The 24,499-nt window shown below is 41.0% G+C and overlaps 1 protein-coding gene across 1 annotated transcript in view; it reads right to left on the minus strand.

The window, feature by feature from the left end:
• Positions 1-15,865: 15,865 nt before the first annotated feature.
• PARM1 (prostate androgen-regulated mucin-like protein 1) overlaps positions 15,866-24,499 on the minus strand; it is a 101,186-nt gene continuing 92,552 nt past the window's right edge. Inside the window, exon 4 of the mRNA XM_079152758.1 lies at positions 15,866-17,795. Within this exon, the coding sequence (XP_079008884.1) occupies positions 17,711-17,795 (85 nt within the window). The 3' untranslated portion in view covers positions 15,866-17,710. The remainder of the gene's footprint in view (positions 17,796-24,499) is intronic.

Here is a 24,499-nt window from a genome sequence, read left to right on the forward strand (position 1 = left end):
TATAATCTTCACAGTACAATCATTTCACCTCCAAAGAAGAACTTTTGGAGGACAGCTCATATCAAAACCATAACAATTGGGAATATTCCTTCAACCTACTGGGTGATAACTACCCACTCTGTGGTGTCCAGGACAGAAACATCTGCAGGATGTTGTGGCTAGGGGAACCTTTCTACACTAGATATGACATCTATTCCAAATATGCAGTTTTCTTTTTTTGGCATGTCGATCTTCAATGAACGTCACTAACCATTGCTTAGAGAGAGTTTGTTCCTTAGCAGGGGGTCCTACATAAAACCAAGAGGGACTAAAAGTTCCATTATATGGCAAATGAGGTGCAGTGGTGGGCACATGACCATAATATCCACTGATCCTATCATATGCCCCAGAACCAATAGAGACTGGTTTTCTACTGGATCAATGAAGACTGAAACAGTCTGTGGAAGGTCCAGGTGAGGTACCATCTTGAAGAGGATGCACTGTGTAGATGGGATACTATCCTTAGGGATGTAATACTTACCCCAAATCAATAAACATATGGTACTATGTTTTCAAAATGTAGAAAACTTGGTTCCAGGAAACAAGAAGTGAGAGTAGCAGTGACATAGCTTCGTATCAGCCCAGTGGGGAACTTATAATTCTCTTTTCTGCAACTCAGCATTCTGACATTTTAGTAGTCTTGATTCTTAGAGGGAGAATATTTCTACCAAGGAGCACTTCATGATTCTATTAATGCATTTTTGCTGCTTAGTCACATCAAAGACACCAGGAGGCAAAGACAGCAATCACCTTAATGGTGGAAGTAATTTGTTCTAACAAGGTGATCCACTCAGGTTGTTCTCGGTAACTCTTCACCCAATTTTGACAACAAATGCACAGGTGTAGCCACCATGACCTGAGGAGTGACCCTGAGAGAGTGTGCCGTCTTAGCTGCTTAGACATCAGAGACACTAGTTGAGGGCAAAGGGACTCTAGAATTGATGGCAGAAGACAGGCAAGATGAGTGTCTCTTACTGCCTTAAGATTAGCTACGATGGCTGAGACTGTAGTTCTTTTCATTAACCTTACTCTCATAAGATTCCCCCAGAATTCTAGAGAAGTTTCTCCCAGATGGTTTATCTGAAGCAAGTGGATCCAAATGGTGCAAGGAGTTATGTACAGTGAATATCATGGTACACCACCTGGATCTCTCTCACGTTTGTGCATTTATTCCCCCAGCTGAATCCCCTTTCTAGAATTGCTATGGGATGGACAGTGCTTCCTTGCCCAAAGTTATTGCACTGCAGGGTGAGGAGCCAGGGGGGCCTGCAACACTCACGAATTTGAGCTCCAGGGCCACATCCCTGGAGCTCCTTGAAAACCTGGCTGAGGCTCTTGCTGCAACTGTTTTACAGTTTCAATTTATCCTTTGCCCAATCCTACTGCCTTCCCTCCCTCTCAGGTGTTAATTCCAAAATCACTCCTGGATAAGCCTCCTGCATACACATCTCTTATTTTGGAGTATAATTCTCCTACCTGTAGCAGATTTATGTCAATTTATATCCCTCTAGAAATATATGAAGTTTCCTTGGCATTGGATATCTTGGTTTCTAAAATTGGGTATTATTTTTGGTTGTCTAAACTTATTATGCAAGATGGTACATTAGATATATTTAAACTTTTAAAAATTACTAGCAGGGTTGAAAATAGTTTTACATGTCTGTTTATTAGTTGTACTTTTTCTTTTAAAAAATGTCTGTAGACATTTTTGGACCTAGTTATTTTTCTTTTCCAGACCAATGACTACTTTTTTCATCTAGAGCAGTACCTATTTCTATTCCACGCTTCTTCTTTCACATTTATAACAGCAGAAAATTTTGAAGTATGCTGGTCTAGTTTACTGTCAGAGTTTAAGACGTTATTCTTTCCTCCAATCTCCCAAATTCCTAGAAGGACTAATTAATGAAATGGAGCAGAGTATTTGGTTGGAAATATGCTCAGTATAAATTGGTTTTTATTAAGGGGCTATGAACATACTTCATGACTCCTCTTTGTTTGTTTAAGCTTTTCAAGCGTGTGACTTCAACTTTTCCAACGCTAGTCTATTTTCCCTGGACACAGAGCTGCCTGTTTCAGGACTAAATGTGCAGACATAACTTCAGCTCCCATGGCCCTGCATTGGGATCCTCTTCAAATGATGAAAACTGACAAAAAGCTTCAGCTTTTATTTGACTTCTTAGAAAAAGATTAAACAGACTTAAATGTATTTGGAAGCCTTTCAAAATGTAGAAACACTTTAATATCACTCCACACTACTACTGACATTTTAAAACTTGATTATGCAAAGAACTTCATCTCTGGGACATGGAATTACCTACTGCCAAAAATAACTCAATTGAGACCTGGAATCTTTTTCTAACTCTGAGAGATTTGATGTTAGTGTAATTAGTTAACAAGCCAGAATTCCCATCTTAAGCAAAGACATGATACGTGATTTATGGTATATTTGGAAACAGGCCCCACCTGACTTAAGATGGTTTAATTTGAGAACAAAGTTTATCATAAGTAGGACTTTAACCTTAAAATGAACAGACTTTGTATTCATGATTACCTCACAGCTGAAACAAATGTGCTCTTAGAATGAAGTCTATGTGAATTAGTGATAAGACCATATGATGTACTGATTTGAGAGGTGAAAAAATATTTAATGATATGAATTCATAGATGGCTAAGGAATATGTTCCCGAAATAAGGTATACTTTTTGGCAAAGATGTTAATTGCCTCTTACAAATAGAAACTGGGAAACTACCAAGAAAAGATAGTAAGTGGAGTAAAAGATGGTTCAATCTTTCAGAAAGAGAACTGGGAGGTGGATTGTCAGATTTCAGGGGAAGCTGAAAGGTGAAGGCTACTGTTGTGTTCAAGATGGGTGCTTACAGTTTTTGAAAGGGGAGCAGGAAATCACTGTATGAGAAGCCTATATGAGAAACTCTTCCCTTGAATTGATCATTCTTGCTCACTGGCTCATCAGTGAAAAGCTCCAGGTGATCCAAATATTAAATATGTCAGATTCCTTGAGCAATGAGAACGACTAATTCCTACAAACCTACCAGGAAACAAAAGCATCTTTAATCTACTGGACTCACATTTTCAGGAACTAAACAAGTAGCCAAGACCTACACCCCCCCCATCCCAAATAGTTTCAAATGTAGACTTTATATTACATATCTTGTTTTACTTTTTCTTTTCATGATTATTTGGCATCATAATTGTGTGAAATGGGTTTTCAGAAATCAAACTTCAATTTGTAAAATATCAACTCTTTTTGCTGACATTCAGAAACATTATTGTAAATCATGTGTCAACGTTATCCGCACTTCTAGTACCATTTTCTTCTGAGCCCAGAGAAAGGAAAGAGGAGACCATGGTTAGTGCTTACTGAGCATTGTGCATGACTGATGTGCTCCAACAACATGTATATTCATAAAAATGAGAGATTATACTCTATTTATGTATGATCTATCAAAATGTATAAATGCATTCTACTGCCATGTAAAACTAATTAGAACAAATAAAAAATTTTTAAAAAAGATCTTATTCAGTCTTTATAAACAATGTTGCCAAATAAGTGTTACCATCTACTTTTTTTTTTTTTTTAAGTGAGAAATCTGAGAGACCCAGGGAGCTTCAGTAATGTGCCCAAGGTCATCAATGCTAGTGATTGGCAGAACTAAGACTTAACTACAGGTTTGTTTGTTCACATGCTACTTTGCCAATAATCTATCTGACAAGAAGAGAAGACATGGCAGGAAATTAGTAATTTGAAAATAAACAATGTGACTTTTTTTTTTTTTTTAATCCTAAAGTCTGCCTCGCTCAGTGCTGGGCACATAGTTGGGGACTAACAGGTAAGGAAATGGATTGGAAAGGCATGGGCTTTGCAATGATAGCATACTGGATCCAGCACCAAACCTTCAGACCCAGTTGAGTAAGCCTCAGTTTTCTCTCTAAAATGATAAAATAATTTATCTTTTTGGCTATTTTATTTAGGAAGAACATATGTTTATAGTCGGCTCTGTACCAGCTAATGTTTCTAAGCATTCTGCAGGTGTTAATTTTTTAAAACTTTGTAGTAGCCTCATAATTTAGGTATATTCTGATACCATTTGATAGATGAAGAAACTGAGGAACTGAGAAGTTAATTAAATTTTTCAGGGTCACACAACTAGTGATGAACTGAGCTCAGATTCAAACCCAGACACAGACACACCAACTCCAGAGTCTAGGTGTATGATAACTACTCCCTGTGACAGATCCAGTGAAATAATATTTGTGAAGAATCTGTCGAGTTCCTGACACATAGCGGAAGCTTAGAAGATGTTGGCTCTTCTTCCATCTTTCCAATAAATACCTTTTGATGTTCTCAAAGTGCAAATGATGGGAAATTTATCTGCTGGCCTGCAGGTGTTCCTAAATAATCTAAGTGAGTGTGATAGCAGCAGCCCTTGTCCTCTCTGAGAGCCCCCAGAAATAGGTGAACACACCTCTCTGGGATTGGCCTGTCTTGGATCATCTTTTCTGTTGACACCTTGCAGTTCCAGGGAGGAAGACATCAACATGCACTCATGCGTGTGCAGTGCTATCCTGTGGAGCAGCTGTCAGTGATGACAGTTGGGAGCAGAACAGCTGGAGGGCAGAGCTGATGTTTCTAATGATTGAGAACAAGTAACAGAAGAAAGGCAGCCAAGAGGATGGCATCTGGCAGCAGTGCGCACCTCCCTGAGCCACTGTTCTAAGTCCTTTGATGGGATGCTGAAGGATTTTAGGTGGAACAGTTCAGTGCTGTACAAGACTGCCCTGAGCAAATCAACCTGGACTATTTCATGCAATGTAAAATTTGCAGCATTCTCGACTCCTAGATTCTGAGTACCAGTGACTCCACTTATCAGTCATAGCAAAAAGTAAAAGAGAAAACCAAAATATGTTGCCACATTTTGCTGTTGTCACCTGTTGAGAACAGGGACCTGGGAGACCTTTGAGGTTTTTTGGGCTTATGAGTGGAAGGTTGTATTTTATATTGCCTTACTACTCAAAATCTGAGGTAGAGAGTGGAACTTTGCATCAGCAGCATCTGGAAGCTTATTACAAACGCAGAAGCTCAGTACCCACCCGGACCTGTGAATCAATCTGTGTTTTAGCAAGATCCTCAGTGATTTGTGTGTGTACTGAAGCTTGAGAAATATTTCCACAGAAGAGAAAACAGAATTTGGACTAAAAAGGTCCAGGGTTGAAACCCAGACTGCCTCCTACTAGCTGTGTAACCATGGGAAAGTCACTTAACCTTTCTGAGCCTCAGTTTCCTGCTCTCTAAAATATCTTTGTACCATCCTCATGGTGTAAGCCCTCAACAAATTCCATTTCCCTTTTCCTCTTCAACATAGTCAGAAAAATCAGTTTAGCTCTTTGGATATCATTAGGGAATAACTTCCATAGGAGAGTGTGGCAAGATAAAGAGAAATGATTCCCCACTCCTTCCATGTTTATAGATATAATAAAGATCAAGTTCCATCTGAGGCATCACTGGGGCATGACAAATGGTGGAAGTGGGGCAATCAGGTTCATTTCAAACAGTGCAGTTAGGAGGAGTGAATCGAATTTCCAAGATGAAACCTGGGGCTGATGACAAAGAATGGATCTGCAGTGGGACAGCCCAGAAAACAAGTTCAGGCCCAGCAGATTGATGAAGCAGACAGTGGTGGCAGGAAAATCAGAGCTGTCTGGGACTATGGAAGAGGGACACAAACTTGTCACTCCCAGGCCTTTTGGCCACATCCTTTGCTCTTCCAGTGCCCAGCACATTGCTTCACCTGGGTGCCAATCTTGCTACAGAATCATAGATTGGGTGACTTTGCTTTTAGATGGAAAGCATTTTTGAGGATGGGTACTCTCTGAGGGGTTATATCTCATTTTGCTGTTTCTAGAATATATAAATGAATACTGTTTGTTAATGGGTAGATAGATGGATAGATAAATGAATGAATGAATAAGTGTTTTGCTTCCAGTGTTATAATTTCCAGTTGACTTTGAGGTTATCCATGAGCAAATGATTCCTGTGGGTTTTACTTCCCATGTGCCTCTAATCAGGTAGAATTTTGGATTTCCGATTTCCCTTTGCTTCTTTCCTCTAGTATCTCCAGCATAGAGAAGGAACTGAGGGGGAAGGGACATAAAGCTGTCAGAATTTCCAGCCTACCAGTTTTCCCTTGCTCATGGTTTTGACTATAGTTAGATTAAGAGCTTGTTACTTTCCAAGGAACCAGATGACTCATTTTCTAAGAGATTTTCTGGTTTAAACTTTTGTTTAAACCAGAGCCACCTGCCAATCTCTTGAGATGGCCTAGGAGGTCAAGGATTTACCTGAGTTCTGGTGGATGAAGCATTAAAACTGACCTAAGGGAGACAGACATAAAATCCAGCCTATTCACACTGGAAGAGAAAAGGCTAACAGCAGGTTATGCTAGGAACTCTTAAAGGAACATGCAAGGCCTAAGTCTATGCCCCCTTGAGTGGGGCTGCTTGATGAGTTTGGCTGCTTTCCAGGAATGGATTTTCAGGGGGAGACAGGACAATCCCTGCAATAGTCCCTAAGCCTAGGACCTGAGATTAATTGCCAGTGGGGATTACTCATCTTGTAAAAGTTCAATGTATTTCATTCAACCGCACATCAGCTCCAGAGCTGGTTATCAGCAGCTCAGCAAAACCATCTGCAGCCCAGAATTTCCTCATGAGAAGGAATGATGGGGGATTTGTGGGATGGGGTGGGGGTGTGTGGAATGGTTCATGGCACTTCTAAGTTGAAAGTGAATAAATTAAAGGAAATCCTGCTCTTGTTCTCCCAGCTTTCCCTAGAAAGCCTTCTCCTTCTGTTTCCCTTTCTCCTCCCTTTCCCTCCTATTCTTTTTCAAGCGAAGTCAAATCAAGGTCCAGTTCTGGCTTTCTGAAGAATGCAACTCTCCCCAGAGGCCCATGAGCAGATGTGGGGGAGCTGAGAGGGTTTTGTGGGAGCACAAGTGTGTGAAATGAGCCATGGCTCTGCATGCAACAGGCGGACTGCTGAGAATGGTCTTGAACCCATTCTTTATTTTCTCCCCTCATGTTTTCTTTTTTTTAGGGAGCTGGAAGACTGGGGGGAGGAGAGAAGGAAGGGCAAGGAGAAGAGGGAGGAGAGAGTATTTGGCATATTATGCACAATGTGCACTGGTCTCTTTGGTCTCTCTCTTTTTTCTTTCTCTTTTCTTTTTCTTTTCCTTTTGTTCACTTTTTTTTAAAACTTCAGTGGTAGAAACATTATCCAGCTCAGCAGATCCCTCTCTCTTTTCCTGTCCCCAGGTTTTTTTCCTTTAGCTGTGATGGAAGGTTTAAGTTAGTCTACCAAGGAAAGAGCGACAGGTGAGATGTTGACCTAGGTCAAGAGGGTCCTGCAATGAATGGTTAGTGGAAGAGGAAAGGCATAAACAGCAATATGGTCACATGACTAAGACAAAAAGGAAATTCTCAGTAGTTGTATATGTTCTCTTCCATGCTTTGATATGCATATGTGTTGGTACATACATCTGTATCTATATCTATATGTATATATTTATACACATATATATGGTCTGTCTTTTCTCATCCCCCTATATCTGATATGAAGTGTGTTACAGCTGTTAAACCTATCATTTTCTATCAAAGGAACATTCATCTAAACTAGGAAAGCAATGCATATTCTCAGAGATACAGAGACACATGGAGCAACCAGTCTATGTTGCATACTTTTTTGCGTACTTCGTTGTGTATTTTTTGCATACTTAGTATAAGGGACAGTTGTATCATGGTAGGTCTAAAATGTTGTTATCAACTTTATTAGGAAGTTCTAATCTGGGTAAAGAGGGATGGAATGTGATTGCTTTGAGTTCAGCATTGTTACCACTATTTTCTAAGATCTCCCTTGCAATACAGAAGAGAAGTGACAAATGACATTTCTTGGGATCCCCTTTCCTGTGTGGTTCTGACTGGAGTTTGTCTACAAGAGGTTCTGAAACAAGACATGGAAGATAGAAAAAGGCAATGGCATTCCTCTTCAGAAAGTGTTGCTGTTGGGTGTGTGGGCAGCTGAGGCTTCCAGTAGGTTCTTGAGAACCACTTCATTTCCTGTTGAAGCCTGAGATGGTGGCAAATTCCCAGAAACCCTAAGATTTGAGCACTTACCAGCTGGTGGCTTCTTTACCTTTTTCTCTCCTGTTCTTTCAAAGTTTTTGTAAGACTCTAAGGTCTACATGAAATCCTTTGTTAAAAATTTAACACATATTCCAGGAATACACAGGCAGGGTTCTTGTTTTTGTCTTCTCAGAAGGACCTTTGTAACAGGGCAGAAATTCCTGGCACAGGGGTTGGTAGCAAGCATTTGTCTCTCACACTTCGTTACAACACCTCACTTAAACTGACTTGAACTTTTAGATTCTCTGTTCAGCATTGTTGCAGTGAATTCTATCCAAGTGTCTATGGTTAGTAGAACAAGATAGTGCTCTGAACTGTTTCATGAGAGCTCCTGTGTGGATCTGGTGACAAGGTAAATGTCAGCCTGGAGACCCCAGATGTTGAGTGGATGACTGCTATAGTTTGTCTGTGGGTCATTCTCTTATGTTAGTTGAATTTTCAGCACTGTAATGAAATACCTGAATTAATCATCTTACAGGAGAAAAGGTTTATTTTGGCTCACAGCTGGAAGGTTCCTGTCAATGACTAGTTGGCCCTATTGCTTTGGGCCTATGGCAAGGCAACACATTATAGTGTGAACACACAGCAGAGCAAAACTACTCACCTCATAGACAGGAGCCAAGAGGAGGAGGAGGCCAGAGTCCTGTGATTCTGCTCAAAAACATGCCCCCAATGACCTAACTATCTCCCACTGGGCTTCACCTCTTAAAGGTTCTATCATCTCCCAGTAGGGCCACTCTGGTGAACAAGCCTTTAATATGTAGGCTTTTGAAATTCAAGATCCAATATAATTTGTTCCACCAAAATCATGCTAAAATTTAACTCCCACTGTAAAATATACAGAGGGTGTACATACTCCATCTATAGTGTTTAGACATGGGACCTTTGGGAAGTGATTGGGATAAGTTTTTTAGAGTAAAACCCCCATGATTGAATACTGGTGGCTTTTTAAGAAGAAACCAGAAACACACACACACACACACACACACACACACACACACAAACAAATTCCCTGTCTCTGGCCATGTGATATCCTGTGTTACCTTGGAATTCTGCCAGCAAGAAGTTCATCACCAGATATAGTCCTCTGACCTTATACTTCCAGAACTGTAAGCAAAAATAAACTTCCTTTATTTATAACTTACCCAGTTAGTGGTTGTTGGGGGCTATGCCATGTGGACTATGCCAAGATGGTGCCTGGTGGCCAGCGGGAGGTTGCTTTGATCACATCGGCAGTGAGGAGGTTGATTAACATAAGCACACGCAGGTGATTTGTCATTGGCCGTATTCAATTAAGTCCACGCACACAACGCGTGCACAGGTGTTCCCAAGTGCTCCTGCTCAGACCTGCTCGTTTTAACCTTTGCCGTGATAGGGCAGCTGGCTCCTCACCTGATCTCAACTGGCGAGGCCCCGCCCTCCGCCTCCTGGAGGGAATATAAGCGGCAGTAGGTAGAAGGAAAAAAGCAGCTAGCAGCAGAGAAGCAGAAGCAGCTAGCAGAGAGAAGAAGCAGCTAGCAGTAAGAAGCAGTAGGCAGCAGCAGAAGGCAGATAGTAGAGTGGAGAACTGAGAACACACCTGTAGGTTGCACCCTTTAGTTCACAGGATGCAGGACGCACTTCTAAGAAGAAGCAGCAGAACTCTAAGAAGAAATAGATCTCTGATAAGCGTAGAAGCCTCTCTTTCTCTAAAACTTTCTCTATAAGCAAAGCCTATATTTCTCTCAAAGTCTCTCTTTCTCTCAAAGAAGCCTCTTTTCCTCTATAAGCTAGAGAATAAGCAAGCAAGCAAGAAAGCAGCGCACTAAAGAGAAAGATAATAGAAGTATCTCAGTTTCCAGTCCACCTCCGATAAATACCCGCGCAATTGTTGCTGCAGTTGGTAATAAATATCTATGGGATTGTTGCTGCGGGCAGCGACAGTGGTATTGTGTTATTGGCAGTAGAAAATGGACTAATACAGTGATTTGTTAGTACCAGGATGTAGATAGAGGCTGCTTACAGCCTCAGTTCTGGGGCCCCTACAATTTCCAAAACATCCCAAACCACTGCAGCAACAAGCCTTACTACCCAGGTGTTTGACCACAGATCTACCCAATTTTGAACAGACTTAGAGTGGGCCACTCTAGGACTTTCCTCCGGGAAGATGTTTTAGTCGGTTTTTTCATTGCTGCAACCAAAAGAACTGACAAAAAGTATTAGAGGAGGAAAATGTATTTTGGGACTCACAGTTTCAGAGGTCTCAGCCCATAGATGGTTTGCTCCATTCTTTGAAGTCTGAGATGAGGCAGGACATCATGGCAGAAGTGTGTGGCAGAGTAAAGCAGCTGGGGATATGGCACCAGGAAGCAGAGAGAGACAGACAGACAGAGTCTGGCCCATCATGAACACAATATAAACTCCAAGGACATGCCCCTAGCTACCTCCTCCAGGCATATCCTATCTGCCTACAGTTACCAATCAGTTAATCCCTATTAGGGCATTAATCCATTGATTAGCTTAAGGCTCTCATAACCCTACCATTTCACCTCTAAGCTTTCTTGCATGGTCTCATACATGAGCTTTTGGGGGACACCTAAAATCTAAATCATAACAGAAGGTCTCACTTCTGCATGGGATGTCTCAGATTGTCCCATGGGCATGGTCCTGTCTGATGGCTGTAGGGTATATGTGGTAGGGATTTCTGGCTCCGAGTGAGGATTCTTCTTGGGATTGGTCCAGAGCATGGACCCAGAGACCAACTGTTGGCATTTCAATTCTGCCCCCTGACCCAGTTTGTGACCTTGGACAAATATCTTTCCCTTTTTGACTCTTAATTTCTCATTCGGGCTATAGAAATATTGATAATATGTAGCTCATGTAAGTATTTAGAACAGTGTCTGGCTCATAGTGGGTGCTATGTGAAAGTAAGCTATCATCATTACTACTCCAAGGAAAGTCAAGTTGGTCCAATGATGGAGCCTCAGGGTCAGAGCAGGGAATGATTCCAAGGGCAGCATCTCTAAGCTGCTGTGCTCATTCAATTCCTGTGAGGAGCAAGAAGATCACAAGCAGAAACCAAGTGTGGTTCCATGAAACCACAAGACCATGGGGCCCTGTGCTGGCATCCTAACAGGACAGGAGGGAAGGCAGTCTCCCTCTTGGCAGTGAACACAACCCAGCAGTAGCAGGAGTCAACAGAGAGGTGACAGTGCCTGGCAGGGAGCATGTGTTTGGGAGTTGACTGGGCTTGCTCAACTGCATGCCAGACACCCTTGAGACTGCCTGAAATAGCTTAGGGGGCCTTTGCAAGGGGTGGAAAGTCCCATGTTAGCAGGAGGTGGGAGGGTCTTAAGATTCAGGCTATATTTACATTAGATCTCAGTCCCTTGGGTAGAAAAAGACTAAGAGCTCTGGTGACAGATAGGGTCCCACCCTTGCCACTTACTAAACTAAAAATACTTAGAGATCTTGTTCATCTTATTCATTATTGGATACATAGATTCAGCATGTGGATAAATGAATTCAATATCCCAGAACCTCAGTTTCCCTCTCTGTAAGATGGGAGGTACCTAAGTTCCCTAATGAATATTTGGTTCATTTCTCTTTTATAGTAAATATATTTCTTGGTTAAGATAGAAACTCAGTACATTTGTTGACTCAAATTGATGAATGGTGCTTTAGTGAAGTCAATAGAGTCTTTTCTACATTTGTTACACTAGATCCTTTAAGGGAAGAGATCCTACTTCTTAACAAATTTCCTACAATTTCAAGACTTATTTTTGATTCATTGCTTTCTGACAAAAACCAAAATATTAGCTACATGTTGGTGAGTGCTATTGAACTTTAGAAGAGTAAGAGATTGAATAGGTCACTAAATAATTGAAACAAATTATTATCTGACATGGAAAAGCTACACTTTAAGATAAATATTGAATTGAACCTAAGAATGTATAACGTGTTAACACTACACATTCTTATTAAAACTTTTCTTTATGTGCACATTTAAAGCGCTTTCTGACCAATTCTGTTTAGGCAAACTTGAAAGAATGGGGTCTTTATGCTGTGACCCAAATGACTGAATCCTAAAAACCAGTGAGGGGTGATGGGGGAATTAAGAAAGACACACACACACACACACACACACACACACACACACACACACACACAGAAAAGTGGGATCAGGTGGGACACTGATTTCTGATAAACAGTGACCCAGAGCTGGTTCCACATGTTTATTATATATGGTCTCACAGTCAGGAAGTTAAAGACCATAGAGGTATTTTTCTTTGTGCATTAGAAAGCTACAGGACTAGAAACATTTTTGTACCTATTCCACTATTGCAATGCTAGAAACTTCCTGTGACACCCAGGAAACCCACTGTCCAAAGTTTCTATTAAGTGGTCAGGCTAAGAGGTCACAGCATTGGTGAAACATTGTGGTTATCTGGCTATGCTTAAAATCCTCTGGGAGCTGGTGTCTGAGGTCAAGGCCAAGACTGATACAGCCTCTGTGTTGATCTAGATCACCACACTCTACATCTTTAGTTGTTTTTGTCCCAATAGCTGGTCCTCAATAAATAACTGAATGTATTAGTCAGTGTTCTGTTATTGTGACAAAATACCTGATACAGTCAAGATTTATTTTGACTCAAAATTTCAGAAGTTTCAGTCCATGCTCAGTTTGCCAGTTGCTCTTGGGCATGTAGGTGAGGCATTGCACCATGGCAGAAGCAAGTGGCAGAGGAAGTTGCTCATCTCACAGAAGCCAGGAAATAAAAAGAGGGAAAGAGGAGTGGCCAGAGTCCTAATATCTCCTTCAACAGTATGCCCCCAATAATCTAACTTCCTTCCACCATGGCTCACCTCCTAAAGATTCCACTGTCTCCCAATAGCAGGACAGTAAGCTGGTGAGTAAATTTTAACACTTGACCCAGTGGGGGATCCTTATGCAAACTATAGCACTGCATAATCAATTGAAAGTTCTTGTTTTATTCTTGGTCCTCCTTTTTCTTTTTCTTGTTTCCATTTTTGGTACTGGGGACTGAACCCAGGGGCACTTTACCACTGAGCTACATCCTTATTGCAATTTTAGTTTTTATTTTGAGACAGGGTTCACTTAATTCTCAAGTCTGGCCTCAAACTTGTGATCCTCTTGTCTCAGCCTCCCACGTTGCTAGGATTACAGGTGTGAGCCACCATGCTCTGATTTGTCCTCATTCTTTATCTTCACTCTTCCCAGTCAATCCTCCACACTATATCACTGGAAGCCAGGTATTTAATCTTACTAAACCTGGCTTTAAGTTTACATCCATCATTTAATGAACAATTTCTAGTTTGCAGGCGATCCATTCCCATGGAGCAAAATGATGGGGATTTGCTGTTTTCTTCAAAATCAGAATAATACCTGGTTAGTTTCTTGGAGTTGCAATTTTAGTTTGAATGACAAAGCCTGCTCAATACTTACACGTCAGATTAAGAATGAATATTCTAAATTTAACATTTTTGAAGGGGAATAAAGCACGTATCCCATGTACTGATAATGCCAATGTGCCTTAATACTACTTGAGTACATATTGCCATTCAACTCATTAAATCAAAGTGTTTATTTTTACATCTTCTTCATAAGGCACACAGAATATCTGAGCATAAAATCACTGCTTGGAAAAGTTTCTTCAATGCTGACATGCTTCAATTCTGTTTCAAGATCAGAGAGAACTTCCTCCCCTGCAGAAGATATAATTTATTGATGATGGATAAATTTTCTTTAAGAACAAGTTAGAGTTACTTAAGATGAGCAGTATTAAGCACATCAACTGAATAGCTCAAATAACAAAAATCTATAAAAATGTAAATCACTACAACCAGACACAAGCTTTTAACAACTTTAATTGATATAATTATAATTGGTATGCAATATGTCTTACATCAAATGTAGATACAATGACATCAAATATCAAAGAAGTTGCACATCTTTCCATCTTTCAATTATGTGGTTTAACTTACCCCAAGAAAGAAATCTGGTAAGGTACTCTTGGTTAGCACTAATACCAATACCAACTAGCACTTTCAAGATCAAAGCTGAAATGGTACATTCATTTGCCCTCCCCTCCAGGGGGGAAAAAAAAAAAGGGCAAAGGCAAAGAAAGCAAATCAACGTGCAAATTAGCATCTGGCCCAGTTGCAAAATTCATTTCCCAGATGCAAGGGATTAAACCATGCACCTCTGCAAGCAAGATGAAGAGCAAACAGATGACATCAAACCACAATCAACCCCACAAAGATACCAGAAGACCTCAGGATAGTGAAGGGCAGAATCTGGATCCAGATTCCAGTCTGTGAGACCTATGTCCTGGGCCATCCTTTCCTTTAGACCTGGAAACCATCATTTTGGTCCCAGGCACAGTTAACCCTGCTGTCTGTCAGCTGTATGGGGGTAGCAGAGTTATAATCACTGTCTGATGTGGCTATGACATAATTGCAGTTTTAGAGAATAAGGAAAAACAACACACCAGTATAACAGCAAACAAGAAACTGAGATCACTTATATATCTATGTAATACTTAAAATGTCTATAAATATTTTTTCTCCAGAAACTGAAAACACTGTAGACATGATTTCATTGATCCTCACAACACATCTGTGAGGTAGTATGGGGTGAGGTCAATATGAAAACATTGACCCCATTTCAGAAACAAGACGCGAACGTGCAGGGAGGGCAGGACATTTCATCAGGGCTACAGGAAAAAAACAAAAAAAAAACCCAAACAAACCCAAGTTGAATCATACTCTTTGATCATTTGCAATCCATTGAGGAGAGGCTGCTTATCTCCCTCCTGCTCCGACATTCTCTTTAAAGCATTAGGACCAGTCCTACCCAGGGATGGGATGTGGTTGTACAAGATCTACTGGGGCCATGTCCCTTGAGTGGATCTGAACAGACTCTCCCTGAGGACATCAGTTATTGACATTTATTTCAGGTGTGTGTGTGTGTGTGTGTGTGTGTGTGTGTGTGCATTTTAAATAATATTTGAAGAATAAACTTGCTAAAATATCTTGGTCAATTCAAAAACAAACAAACAAAAAAATACATTTGGCAAAATAAGTTTCCACCCTTAGGCATGTCACAATGAATATTCGGTTTAAATGGGAAGTTGTCACCTTGCTGAATTCATCTGCTTTAGGCCCAGATCCCTCTCTTTGCTAGAAGTATTTGGAAGTAATCAGTTAATTGTGCAGGTGTTCTTCTTGCCTGACAGCAGCCTTCAGTATGGAAAAACGCTTGCTGCTTCAGCGACTTATAAAAGGTCAGGGTGCCAGGGAAGAGGCTGGTGCCTCTGACCCAGTGCATATGACAAAAGCAAGGTCCAGAAGTGTACTTCTCCAAAGGTGTTTCATGGACATTGGGTCAAAATGTTTTTGGTTGAGAGGGGAAAAAAAATGGAATTTCTGGTTTTTGAAAGCCCTGCCAAGGGACTGGAAGTGAGGAGAGGGATAATTATTCAGGCCAAACACAGCCATATTCTTGGCCATTCTTTGCCATTTTTCTGAGAAGGTCCATGTCTGTTTTTCTTTTATGGTTAATGTTCAAAGACATCTTAATTCTGGGAAGCTTAATCTTCATTGCTGAGTCTAGTCATAGAAGACCTCTGAGGGTCACCCCTTTGGCACCTAAGGAGTTCAGGAACAGATTTTTTTTTTTTTTTTTTTTCAAAGAGTAGGTTGTGAGAAGTGGTACTGCTCCTGGTCTCTGGCACCAGGGGTTCAGAAAAGCACAGCAAACAGCCGTGGTGTCAAGGTTCATGTTTAGAAATCTAAATGAATGCAGGTTCGAGTTCGCTATGATGTTAGGGAATGGCACATTTTGAAATGCATGTTTTCTCCTACAGGAAATCAGGACACAAGATGCCGATGGCTAATCTCAGAAGTTAGAGGAAGACACAGGTGGAGCCCTGAAATAAACTCTCTCAAAACACAAAGGAATAAAAAGGTAACCATCATGCCGAGAAACAACCTATCAGCCACCAGACAAAAACAGGATAAAAATGAGACCTTGCTTCATTTTGTTGAAAATAAAAAAAGTATTACTAATCTGTGTCTCCTTCCTTCACAGGGGCGATTTTAATACATCAGGGCTTCTCAATCACAGCACTACTGATGTTTTGTGTCAGATCATTCTTTGTTGTAGAGGGTTGTCCTGTGCTCAGTAGGATGTTTAGCAGTGTCCCTGGCCTCTACCCACTGGTGGTATTCCCAAAGCCTGGCAATCAAAAATGTCACCAGACATTTTCAAATGTCCCCAGGTGGGGAGGCAAAGTCACCTGTTGGTTGAGAATGATTGAAATGGTACTTTCAAAGATGAACAATTGTTTCTCCAAATTTGTTGAGCAGAATTTTAAGACTAGATACCCAGGGGTATATGCTCATATTAAAGGGAAGAAGGAATAAGGTAAGTGTATGGAGAATAAATGAATTATTTGTAGTGTCTGTTTCCTACGGAAATGCCTCATAATGCAACTGTGGATAGACTAGTGCCTCTTTTTTTTATTTTTGAAAAGTTTGCAGTCATTATCTAAAAGACAGTAAGGCAATGAACCAGTTGCTTTATGGGCATGAAGCAAGGATTATATGGACTCCTCCAAGCCTTAATGGGTATTTCTGACAGTTATCGAGACTTGATTACCACTTGTCCCAACGAGGTCCTCAAGGCTCCCCCGCCCCATGCCTCTCCTTTCCCTTTAACTAAGCATATCTCATAGCCTTCTCTTTTGGAACACATCTCTGCTTAAAGTCTGTGAGCTGGCATCCCAGGTGCATTTGGGCCACCTGGAAGAAAACAGGTAGTGAGCATGCTGAGATTCAACAGCAGCCTGCTACTTTGCCTGTAGGCCCTCTGACCTCCTCTGGGGAACATTCCATTTTCCTCTTTCATTAATTAGGCAGCTAAGAATCAGCTAGCCAGCTTGTAGAGCTAAGCAGGCATCCTGTCAGAGACAACCAGAAATAGAGAGATTGAAAAGGAATTGGAGAAACCCCTGCTTCTTCACATCAGGGTGAAATCCTCCTAGGACTTCTTTCTCCACGTTGAGAGTTAATGTAATTTCCTATAGAGAAGGTAAAGAAATCATCAAAACAAAAAGTTCCCCTAAAAAAAACCCCAGCAAAACAACTCACTCCCTCTTCCTTCATCCTTCTTGAAGTAGGTCCTCAGTGGTGCTGAAGCCTCCGCCATAGTGGTCTGACCCGGCCAGTGCAAGATTGGCCCATTGTGGTGGCAAACTGACCTTCACTCACCTTTGAATCATGGTTCTTTTGTACCAAAAAGGGGAAGTTGTAGCAGCCAGAGGAGAGGGATTAAAAACAAAAACAACCATACCAACAAAACAGGGTTTAAGATTGTCGTTCAATGCGCGTCAGGTACTTGTTATGAATTCTACTGGATAAGCACTTATAAATAAAGAACAGTTATTCCTCAGCCCAGGCCATGGTCCTTTGTTAGGAGTCGTCATAGAGAGGGTTGTTGTAGTTTCCCCAGGACCCGTAGTCATGGTCATCCAAAAGCCTTCCATAGGAGGAATGCCTGGTGAGGAAGAAGACGAGGGTTAAGGTCACTTGGAGAAGTCATCCACCTAAGGACAGCCCAATACTCTACTGCCTAAACCTGGGAGGCCTACAGACCAGCTAGAGGGAGAGACATGATGTTCTCCCTAAGACATCCCCTTGGCAAAGGACCCATTCACTACCTAAGACTGGGGAGGCCCTCGTTTACCAACACCCTGTAAGTTAGGACCCGTCACCCTGGGAGCCTGATTAGCACTTTCTGTGGAGATCAAGTGGGTCCTTGTCTTTCTCCTCTATGTCCAGTGCAGAGGAAGGAGGAGGAGGCCCCATTTCCATAGTTGTTTCGTAAGAAGGGATGGGAGAGGGAAGCTTGCATCCCAGCGTTCTGATTTAGTGCCTGCAGTTAATTTTCCCTGAGATAATACTGACCACTGTTGTTGTCAACACCTCTCCTGACATTTATAAAGTGTTTCTATGTTCAGTTTTTACTTGAGCCTCAGAATAAAACCAAAGGGAAAGGAATAGTTTATCCTTATTTCTCTGATGAGGACTATGGGATTCAGAGATGTTAGCTGCTGTGCTCTAAGTCATTCCACTGAGCTGGGAGTCAAATCCCTGCCTCCTGGATCTAAGTCCAGAGCTCAGAGCTCAGGTCCCCAGGGTATGATAAGCACTTGAGTTCAATGACTTGTGGGTTAGACAGGCTTTGGTGGGTCATTCTGGGAAGCTATCACACAGTTATTATTTCTATAAGAAACTGAAGTCAAATGTCATCACTCTCCTGTTCAAAACCTATCAATGGTTCCTCATTTCACACAGAGTAGAAATCAGAGTCAATATAATGGATTGAAAAGCCCTAAAGGCTTTGGCTCTTGCTGATTTCCTGAGAAAATTAGCTACTATTAATGGAGTCTTCAATACTAGCTCAACTCCAACTACAATGGCCTCCTCTTCATTTCCATGCCCAGCAGAGACTTGCCTCAGGGCCTTTGCTTGGACTGTTCCCTAGCTTGTTCACTTTCTAATATATAAAACAGTTTACTTATTTGTTTGGCTATTGCCTCTTTTCTCTAACCACACTATGAACTCCACAGAGTTCTGTTTATTCTTTTCTCTACCTCAAGCACCTCAAAGAATACCTGGCACATAGTGAATCATCAGTATATACTGGTAGAAGAAGCAGTGTTTGGAAAAAATATACCCTTAGTTCCCCCAAAAGCTAATTTGTCCACAAGATAGGAGCTTCCTGATGAGGGATATGGTCATTTCAAGACTAAAATTAATGACAGGATTGGAAGCACACCACAAAATGAGCATCTGGTGCCTCGGAGGTTCATGCTAGCAGGTGAATTATGTCTTGCCACTGGAAACCATGTATCCTAGATTTAGTGCAGAAAAACATGCTAACTCCTCCTAATCCTTCTCTCAGCTAGATATGAAAATCAAGCAAATAAAAATACAATCTGAGTGACACAAAATGTATTTGCTGTACTTATATCTGTTGTGAAAATAATCATTATTGCTTTTCTGAAGCTCATCTACCTTGGCCAGGCGTTTGCAGAAATGACTTTCTGCAAAGGAGCTCATTTCAAATTCTTTGCCTTCCAAATTCTGATTTATGTCCTGAAAGTTGACTCAGCTGGCTCAATCTATGTACCTGGAAACCTGAAGGTGTTTCACAGTAGACTCTGTATTTCCTAAGGACCTACACTCAATTCCTTGGATGTGGGAAGAAGAGGGACCCCAAACAGCAAACCAGACACTTGATCTACAGGAATGGGGGAGGTAGTTTTGATAAACAAAGGTCAATGGATTCTCTATGGCCGGCACCCTCCAGGTTAAAACCTCCAATTCCTATCAGTCCTTTACTAGCTAGTTGAGAACTGGAAGCTGTGGAATATGCGAGTGAAATCCCGCGCATTGTAACACTGGAGGCCAGCCCAAATTTTCCGCATGACAAACCTGGCAAACATTTATCTAATAAACATGCTCTTTTATTGATGAGGCACTGCAGCTTCACCTTTGTAAGGGAACTTAATTTATCACATCATTTTTATCTCTATCATATCATTTTATTCCCATAAAATGTCAGTTTGGTCACAGATATATGTCCTTGAATATGCTTTTAAATCCCTTTTTTGTTCATCTATAAAATGGAGAATTAAGAAAAATCACATTAGGGTTATTGGGAGGATTAAATGAGGTAATGCATATTAAGAGGCTTGGCACACAGTAAATGCACAGAAAGTACTGGCCAATACTGCTTCTTAATTTTTATTATTAGGAAAGTTATACAAGTACAAGCTAAATCTGAAAACTGTAAAAAAAAAAAAAAGGACTCTGAATGAAAAGTGAATGTCCTTCCCACCAGGAAGGGCCTAAAACTATGCCCCAGGCATAGTTATACAATCAGTTTCTTATATTGTTATTTGAATTTTACAAATTATTGTTATGCCAAAGTGGGGCCAGAGAATTAAATATCTTCTGGCTGTCAGGTCTTATTTTCTATGGTTATTTTAGGCAAGATTATTTGGTCAATGCTGGACTCGAGTCTGCTGTATTATAAGAGTAATCTACGAGGCAAACACCAGTAAAATAAAAAAGACTGATCTTTGCTTTTATCTTTCTTTTACTTCCCATTTGAATGAACAGTGAGTTGAGAAAATGCTGACAAATGAGGAAAAAGATGCAAAAGATATGGATAAAACAAAATAGGGAGTTTACTGAAAGCTGTAGGGTTTGCTTTAATATATTCCTACCCTAAACAAGAAGAATTGGGTGTGTTGAGATTCAAGCCAGGTTTGGATAAATCCAATTCTACTGTACAAAGAGGAAGGCATTTTATGTATATGTGATGAGGGAAGAATAAATAGGGAGAAAGTGAACTTCTCTCTCGAAGTCATGGCACATTTTGGAAGAAAATGGGGAAGTTTGCAGATTGGCCTTTGGCGAGTCTAAGAAGTTAAAACAACAACACAACACAACAAACAAACAAAAACCACTCCCACTCCCAATATTAGGAAAGTGGAACCCAAGGAATTTAGATTTTGTCAGTATTATTTAATGGTAGAACTGCTACTGAAACCAAGGTTTCCTGATTCTATAAGGCAACATTACTTCATCTAATTTTAATCTGAACAACAAGCTGTAGGAATGATGTCATTGTCAGGTCCAAGCAATCTTGTCTACTCGTTTTCTTAATAGTGATTGGCACCTATCCAACATAGCTAGGTTTTCTATTGCTGTGTCTTGCTCCTCTTGGATGGCAAAGTCTTGAGGGGAGACTATGTGTTGCTTTTCTTCTATCTGAATACCTAGTAGTTTACTCTTGATGCAATGGCTATTTTATAAATGTCTTATGATAACTGCTTATATCTAGTAGTATACAAATAGTGTATTTGGAGTTGGCTTTGTCAGTATCAATGTGGATTCATACGGCCTGCGGCAACTCATTCTACAGTAAAATGAAAAAAACAAATTCATTAAAGAATGGCAAAGGTCAAAGCCACCATTATGACTTTAAGGTTAGGAAGGGGAAAAAGAATTATGGTTAAACCCCATGGGATGATGTGGCTTTAAAGCACTCAGCACATTGTCCATAGTCCCCATCCATGGCACTGCACTTAATTTGTGATTCTGCTGTATTATTTAGTTAGCTAAAAGCAGAATCTGAGAGGGCAAAATAGGAATGGTGTCTTTTTTGCCCTTCCCTCCTTTCTCTCCTCCTCTGTCAGCTTCTCTCTAAAGAAAAGCAGCCCTCCCCACTCCTACCCATAATCGGTGACATTTTGCTGGTGACAACTGGTAAATGTGGTGACATCTGTCTGAGGCCTCCTCAGTAAAAATGGCACCTATGTTAAGATAACTGTAACGTTAATACTTAATTGTCCTTTAAAACGAGTGAGGTGTTGCACTTGTATTGAAACAAAATGTATTTTAGGAAACATCTTCTCCTTTACAAGGGTCAACCCCAGTTCTCCGAGTCTCCACCTCTGACAACTACCACTACTACCCCTCCACCCTGGAAGCCCTCTCCTCTTTCATCAAGCAAGTCTTGTCTTTCAATCATAAGTGCCTGACATGGCCTAAGAAGAAGGGATACAAAGATGATTAAGACATGGCTTGGTGCTGGGAAAACACAGCTGAACTTGCAACTCATTAGCCATTAGTAATTAGCCTTCAACTCTTATCATCCATTAGCAAAGCTGTTTGGTGCAGCTGTCACCGTCCTCTCTTTTTGTTTTCATTGGTGGCTCTTTTCCTGTTTGTTATTTCCCTGTCTGGCTCCTTTCATTTAACTGTCCACTGAAAACTTACCATGTAAGAAATAAGCCCTACTCTGGGACTTTGGAGATGCCTCATTCAACTAAAGAGACCCAGATCCCCATCCTCAGGAAGCCTAGATTCTAGCTTGGGGGAGACACAAAATATAAGTGATCAATAATAATAATAATAATAATGATATAGTGGATGGTAATAAGTGTGGTAGAAAAAAATTAAAAAGGAAGGAGGTTGAGGAATTCCAGATGGGAGGGAGGGATTGCAATTTTGAATATGGTGATCAGGGAAGGTGTCATTTGAGCAGACACAGAAGAGATGGAGGATGAGCCACATGGATGTCTGAGATACATTCTACAACAGAGGAGCAGCAGGAGCAAAGGCCTGTGGCAGGAGCAGACAACATCTGTGTGGCAGCTACTATTGGACCCTTACTGTAAAGAATAGACTTTTTATATTGGAATGGTTTTAGATTTACAAAAAAGTTGCAAGAATTCCCATACATCCTTCAAACTGATTCACTTAATATTAACACATTAAATAATTATGGCATATTATGAGCCATGATTCTGATGCTAAGAAAATTGTGTCCATATGGAGACAACTATTTGCCCACAGTTACTGTAGCGAGCAGGGGCAGAGAATCTCAACTTGGGATCCTATTGATTTCATATCCAAAATTCCAGTGATGGATGCATTTCCAAACATCATTTTAAAAATCCTCTTGCCATAGTGTGGGCTTTCTTTAAAGTTATTATTTTTACACTGATGTTTAAATAATCAACTTTACTCTGAAGAGACAGATTGAAATTGTTTATTTTCAAAAAATGATCTGCCAGATCCTATACTACTGGCAGACACTTATCACAGAGGGGTCTGCACATAGACACATCTGCCTATCTGCAAACAACTCCAGGGTCACGTGGTGGCCAGTGAAAGTGTGTGGTTTAACAGATGCCTGTGGCTTCCCCTTCCCCAAACCTGTTTCTTCATGGTTTGAAATAAATATTGCTGCTTCACCCCACACTTCCCTACCCAGAATCATTCTCTCATTCAATAAATTTTTAAAAGCAACTCTGAAATGTCAGGTACTGTCAGGGATTTATACTCTTCAGTGAAGGACAAATGGGTTCAAGAACAGGGAAGTCAGTGGAACCGAGGAGGCTGTGTGACAAGGAGTGTCTTGTGGAGAGGTGGCGAGGAGGCTCCTAGAAGAGGTTTCTAGACAGCTTGGAATCAGGCAGATCAAAACCAGGTGAACCAAACACCTCTGGCAGACAGGACAGCATGAAACATCAGGACAGTATATCTGGGAAACTCCACAGCAAAGTGAGTGTTAGGAGTGTTAGGAGATGAGGAAGAGGCAGGAGTATCCAGAGCGTGGACCCTGGGCCAGCAGCACTGTATCGCCTGGGTGCTAGTTAGAAATGCAGACTCATGGGGCTTCTCTGAACCTACTGAATCAGAGTCTAGGGAGATAAGACCCAGGAAATTGTGTTGTCTAATAAGGTCTCTCATTGATTCTCATGTACAAAAAAGTCTTGAGAGTCACTAAATTTGAAAATTAAGCTAGATCTACAGAACTCCAAAAGCTGATCTGAAAGAAAAAAAAAGAACACCTGTGGAGAACACATTCTAGAAGATCTTAGCTTTTGTGGTTGGCTGGGCCTACTTTTTAAACTCAACAACAATCAGAAGCAATCAGTTGTATGAAATGTAATCACTATAAAGAATAAAGCAAAACAGGTGACTTCTAACAAAAACGTCTTCAAGGCCAGGCCCTGTTGTGTCTATAAATCAAGATCACATTTATTTTTGTGAAGGGAACAGCTGTGCTGTCTGTCTGAGTTCCTGGCACACCTAATTATAGTAGGGTCCACCTCTCTGGCCATGGCAGACACGGTCTCTTGCACAGCGAGATTATCTCGTGGACAAACACTTTTGAACCAACTTCAACAAAATGGACTTACCTCATTCTTTAATCATGGCTAATTAAAGACACCCTTCTGAAACAGATAGGCGGGCACTTTGCTTTTTTTAAAGTTGCAAACAAACCCTGGAATGAACTCTTCCCAGAGATCGTTTCTATTTATGAACATATAACATGAATGCAACTTCACAGCCATTTCAGAACAGCCCCACTGCCAAAGTGGAACATGGAAACCCGCCATGCCAATATGCAATTAGAAAACTGGGATGCTGTGCTATCCTCCTCCTCCACCTCTCCCCTGTTTTGAATCCCTGCTACCTACTGAATGGAAATGACAAGGATGGGGCCGCTCTTCCAAACCCATGGGCCATAACTGGTAGCCTCCATCTCACAGAGCACCTGTGTTCCCTATGGTTCTGACAGAAGCCACTGCACCATAACACCAGTCAGGCCTTCGGCCACTCACATCACACCAGGCACTAAACGTGTGTATGTCTCATAGTTTCATTCACATA

The sequence above is a fragment of the Sciurus vulgaris genome, assembly GCF_902686455.1.
Source record: "Sciurus vulgaris genome assembly, chromosome: 9".
NCBI lineage: Eukaryota > Metazoa > Chordata > Mammalia > Rodentia > Sciuridae > Sciurus > Sciurus vulgaris.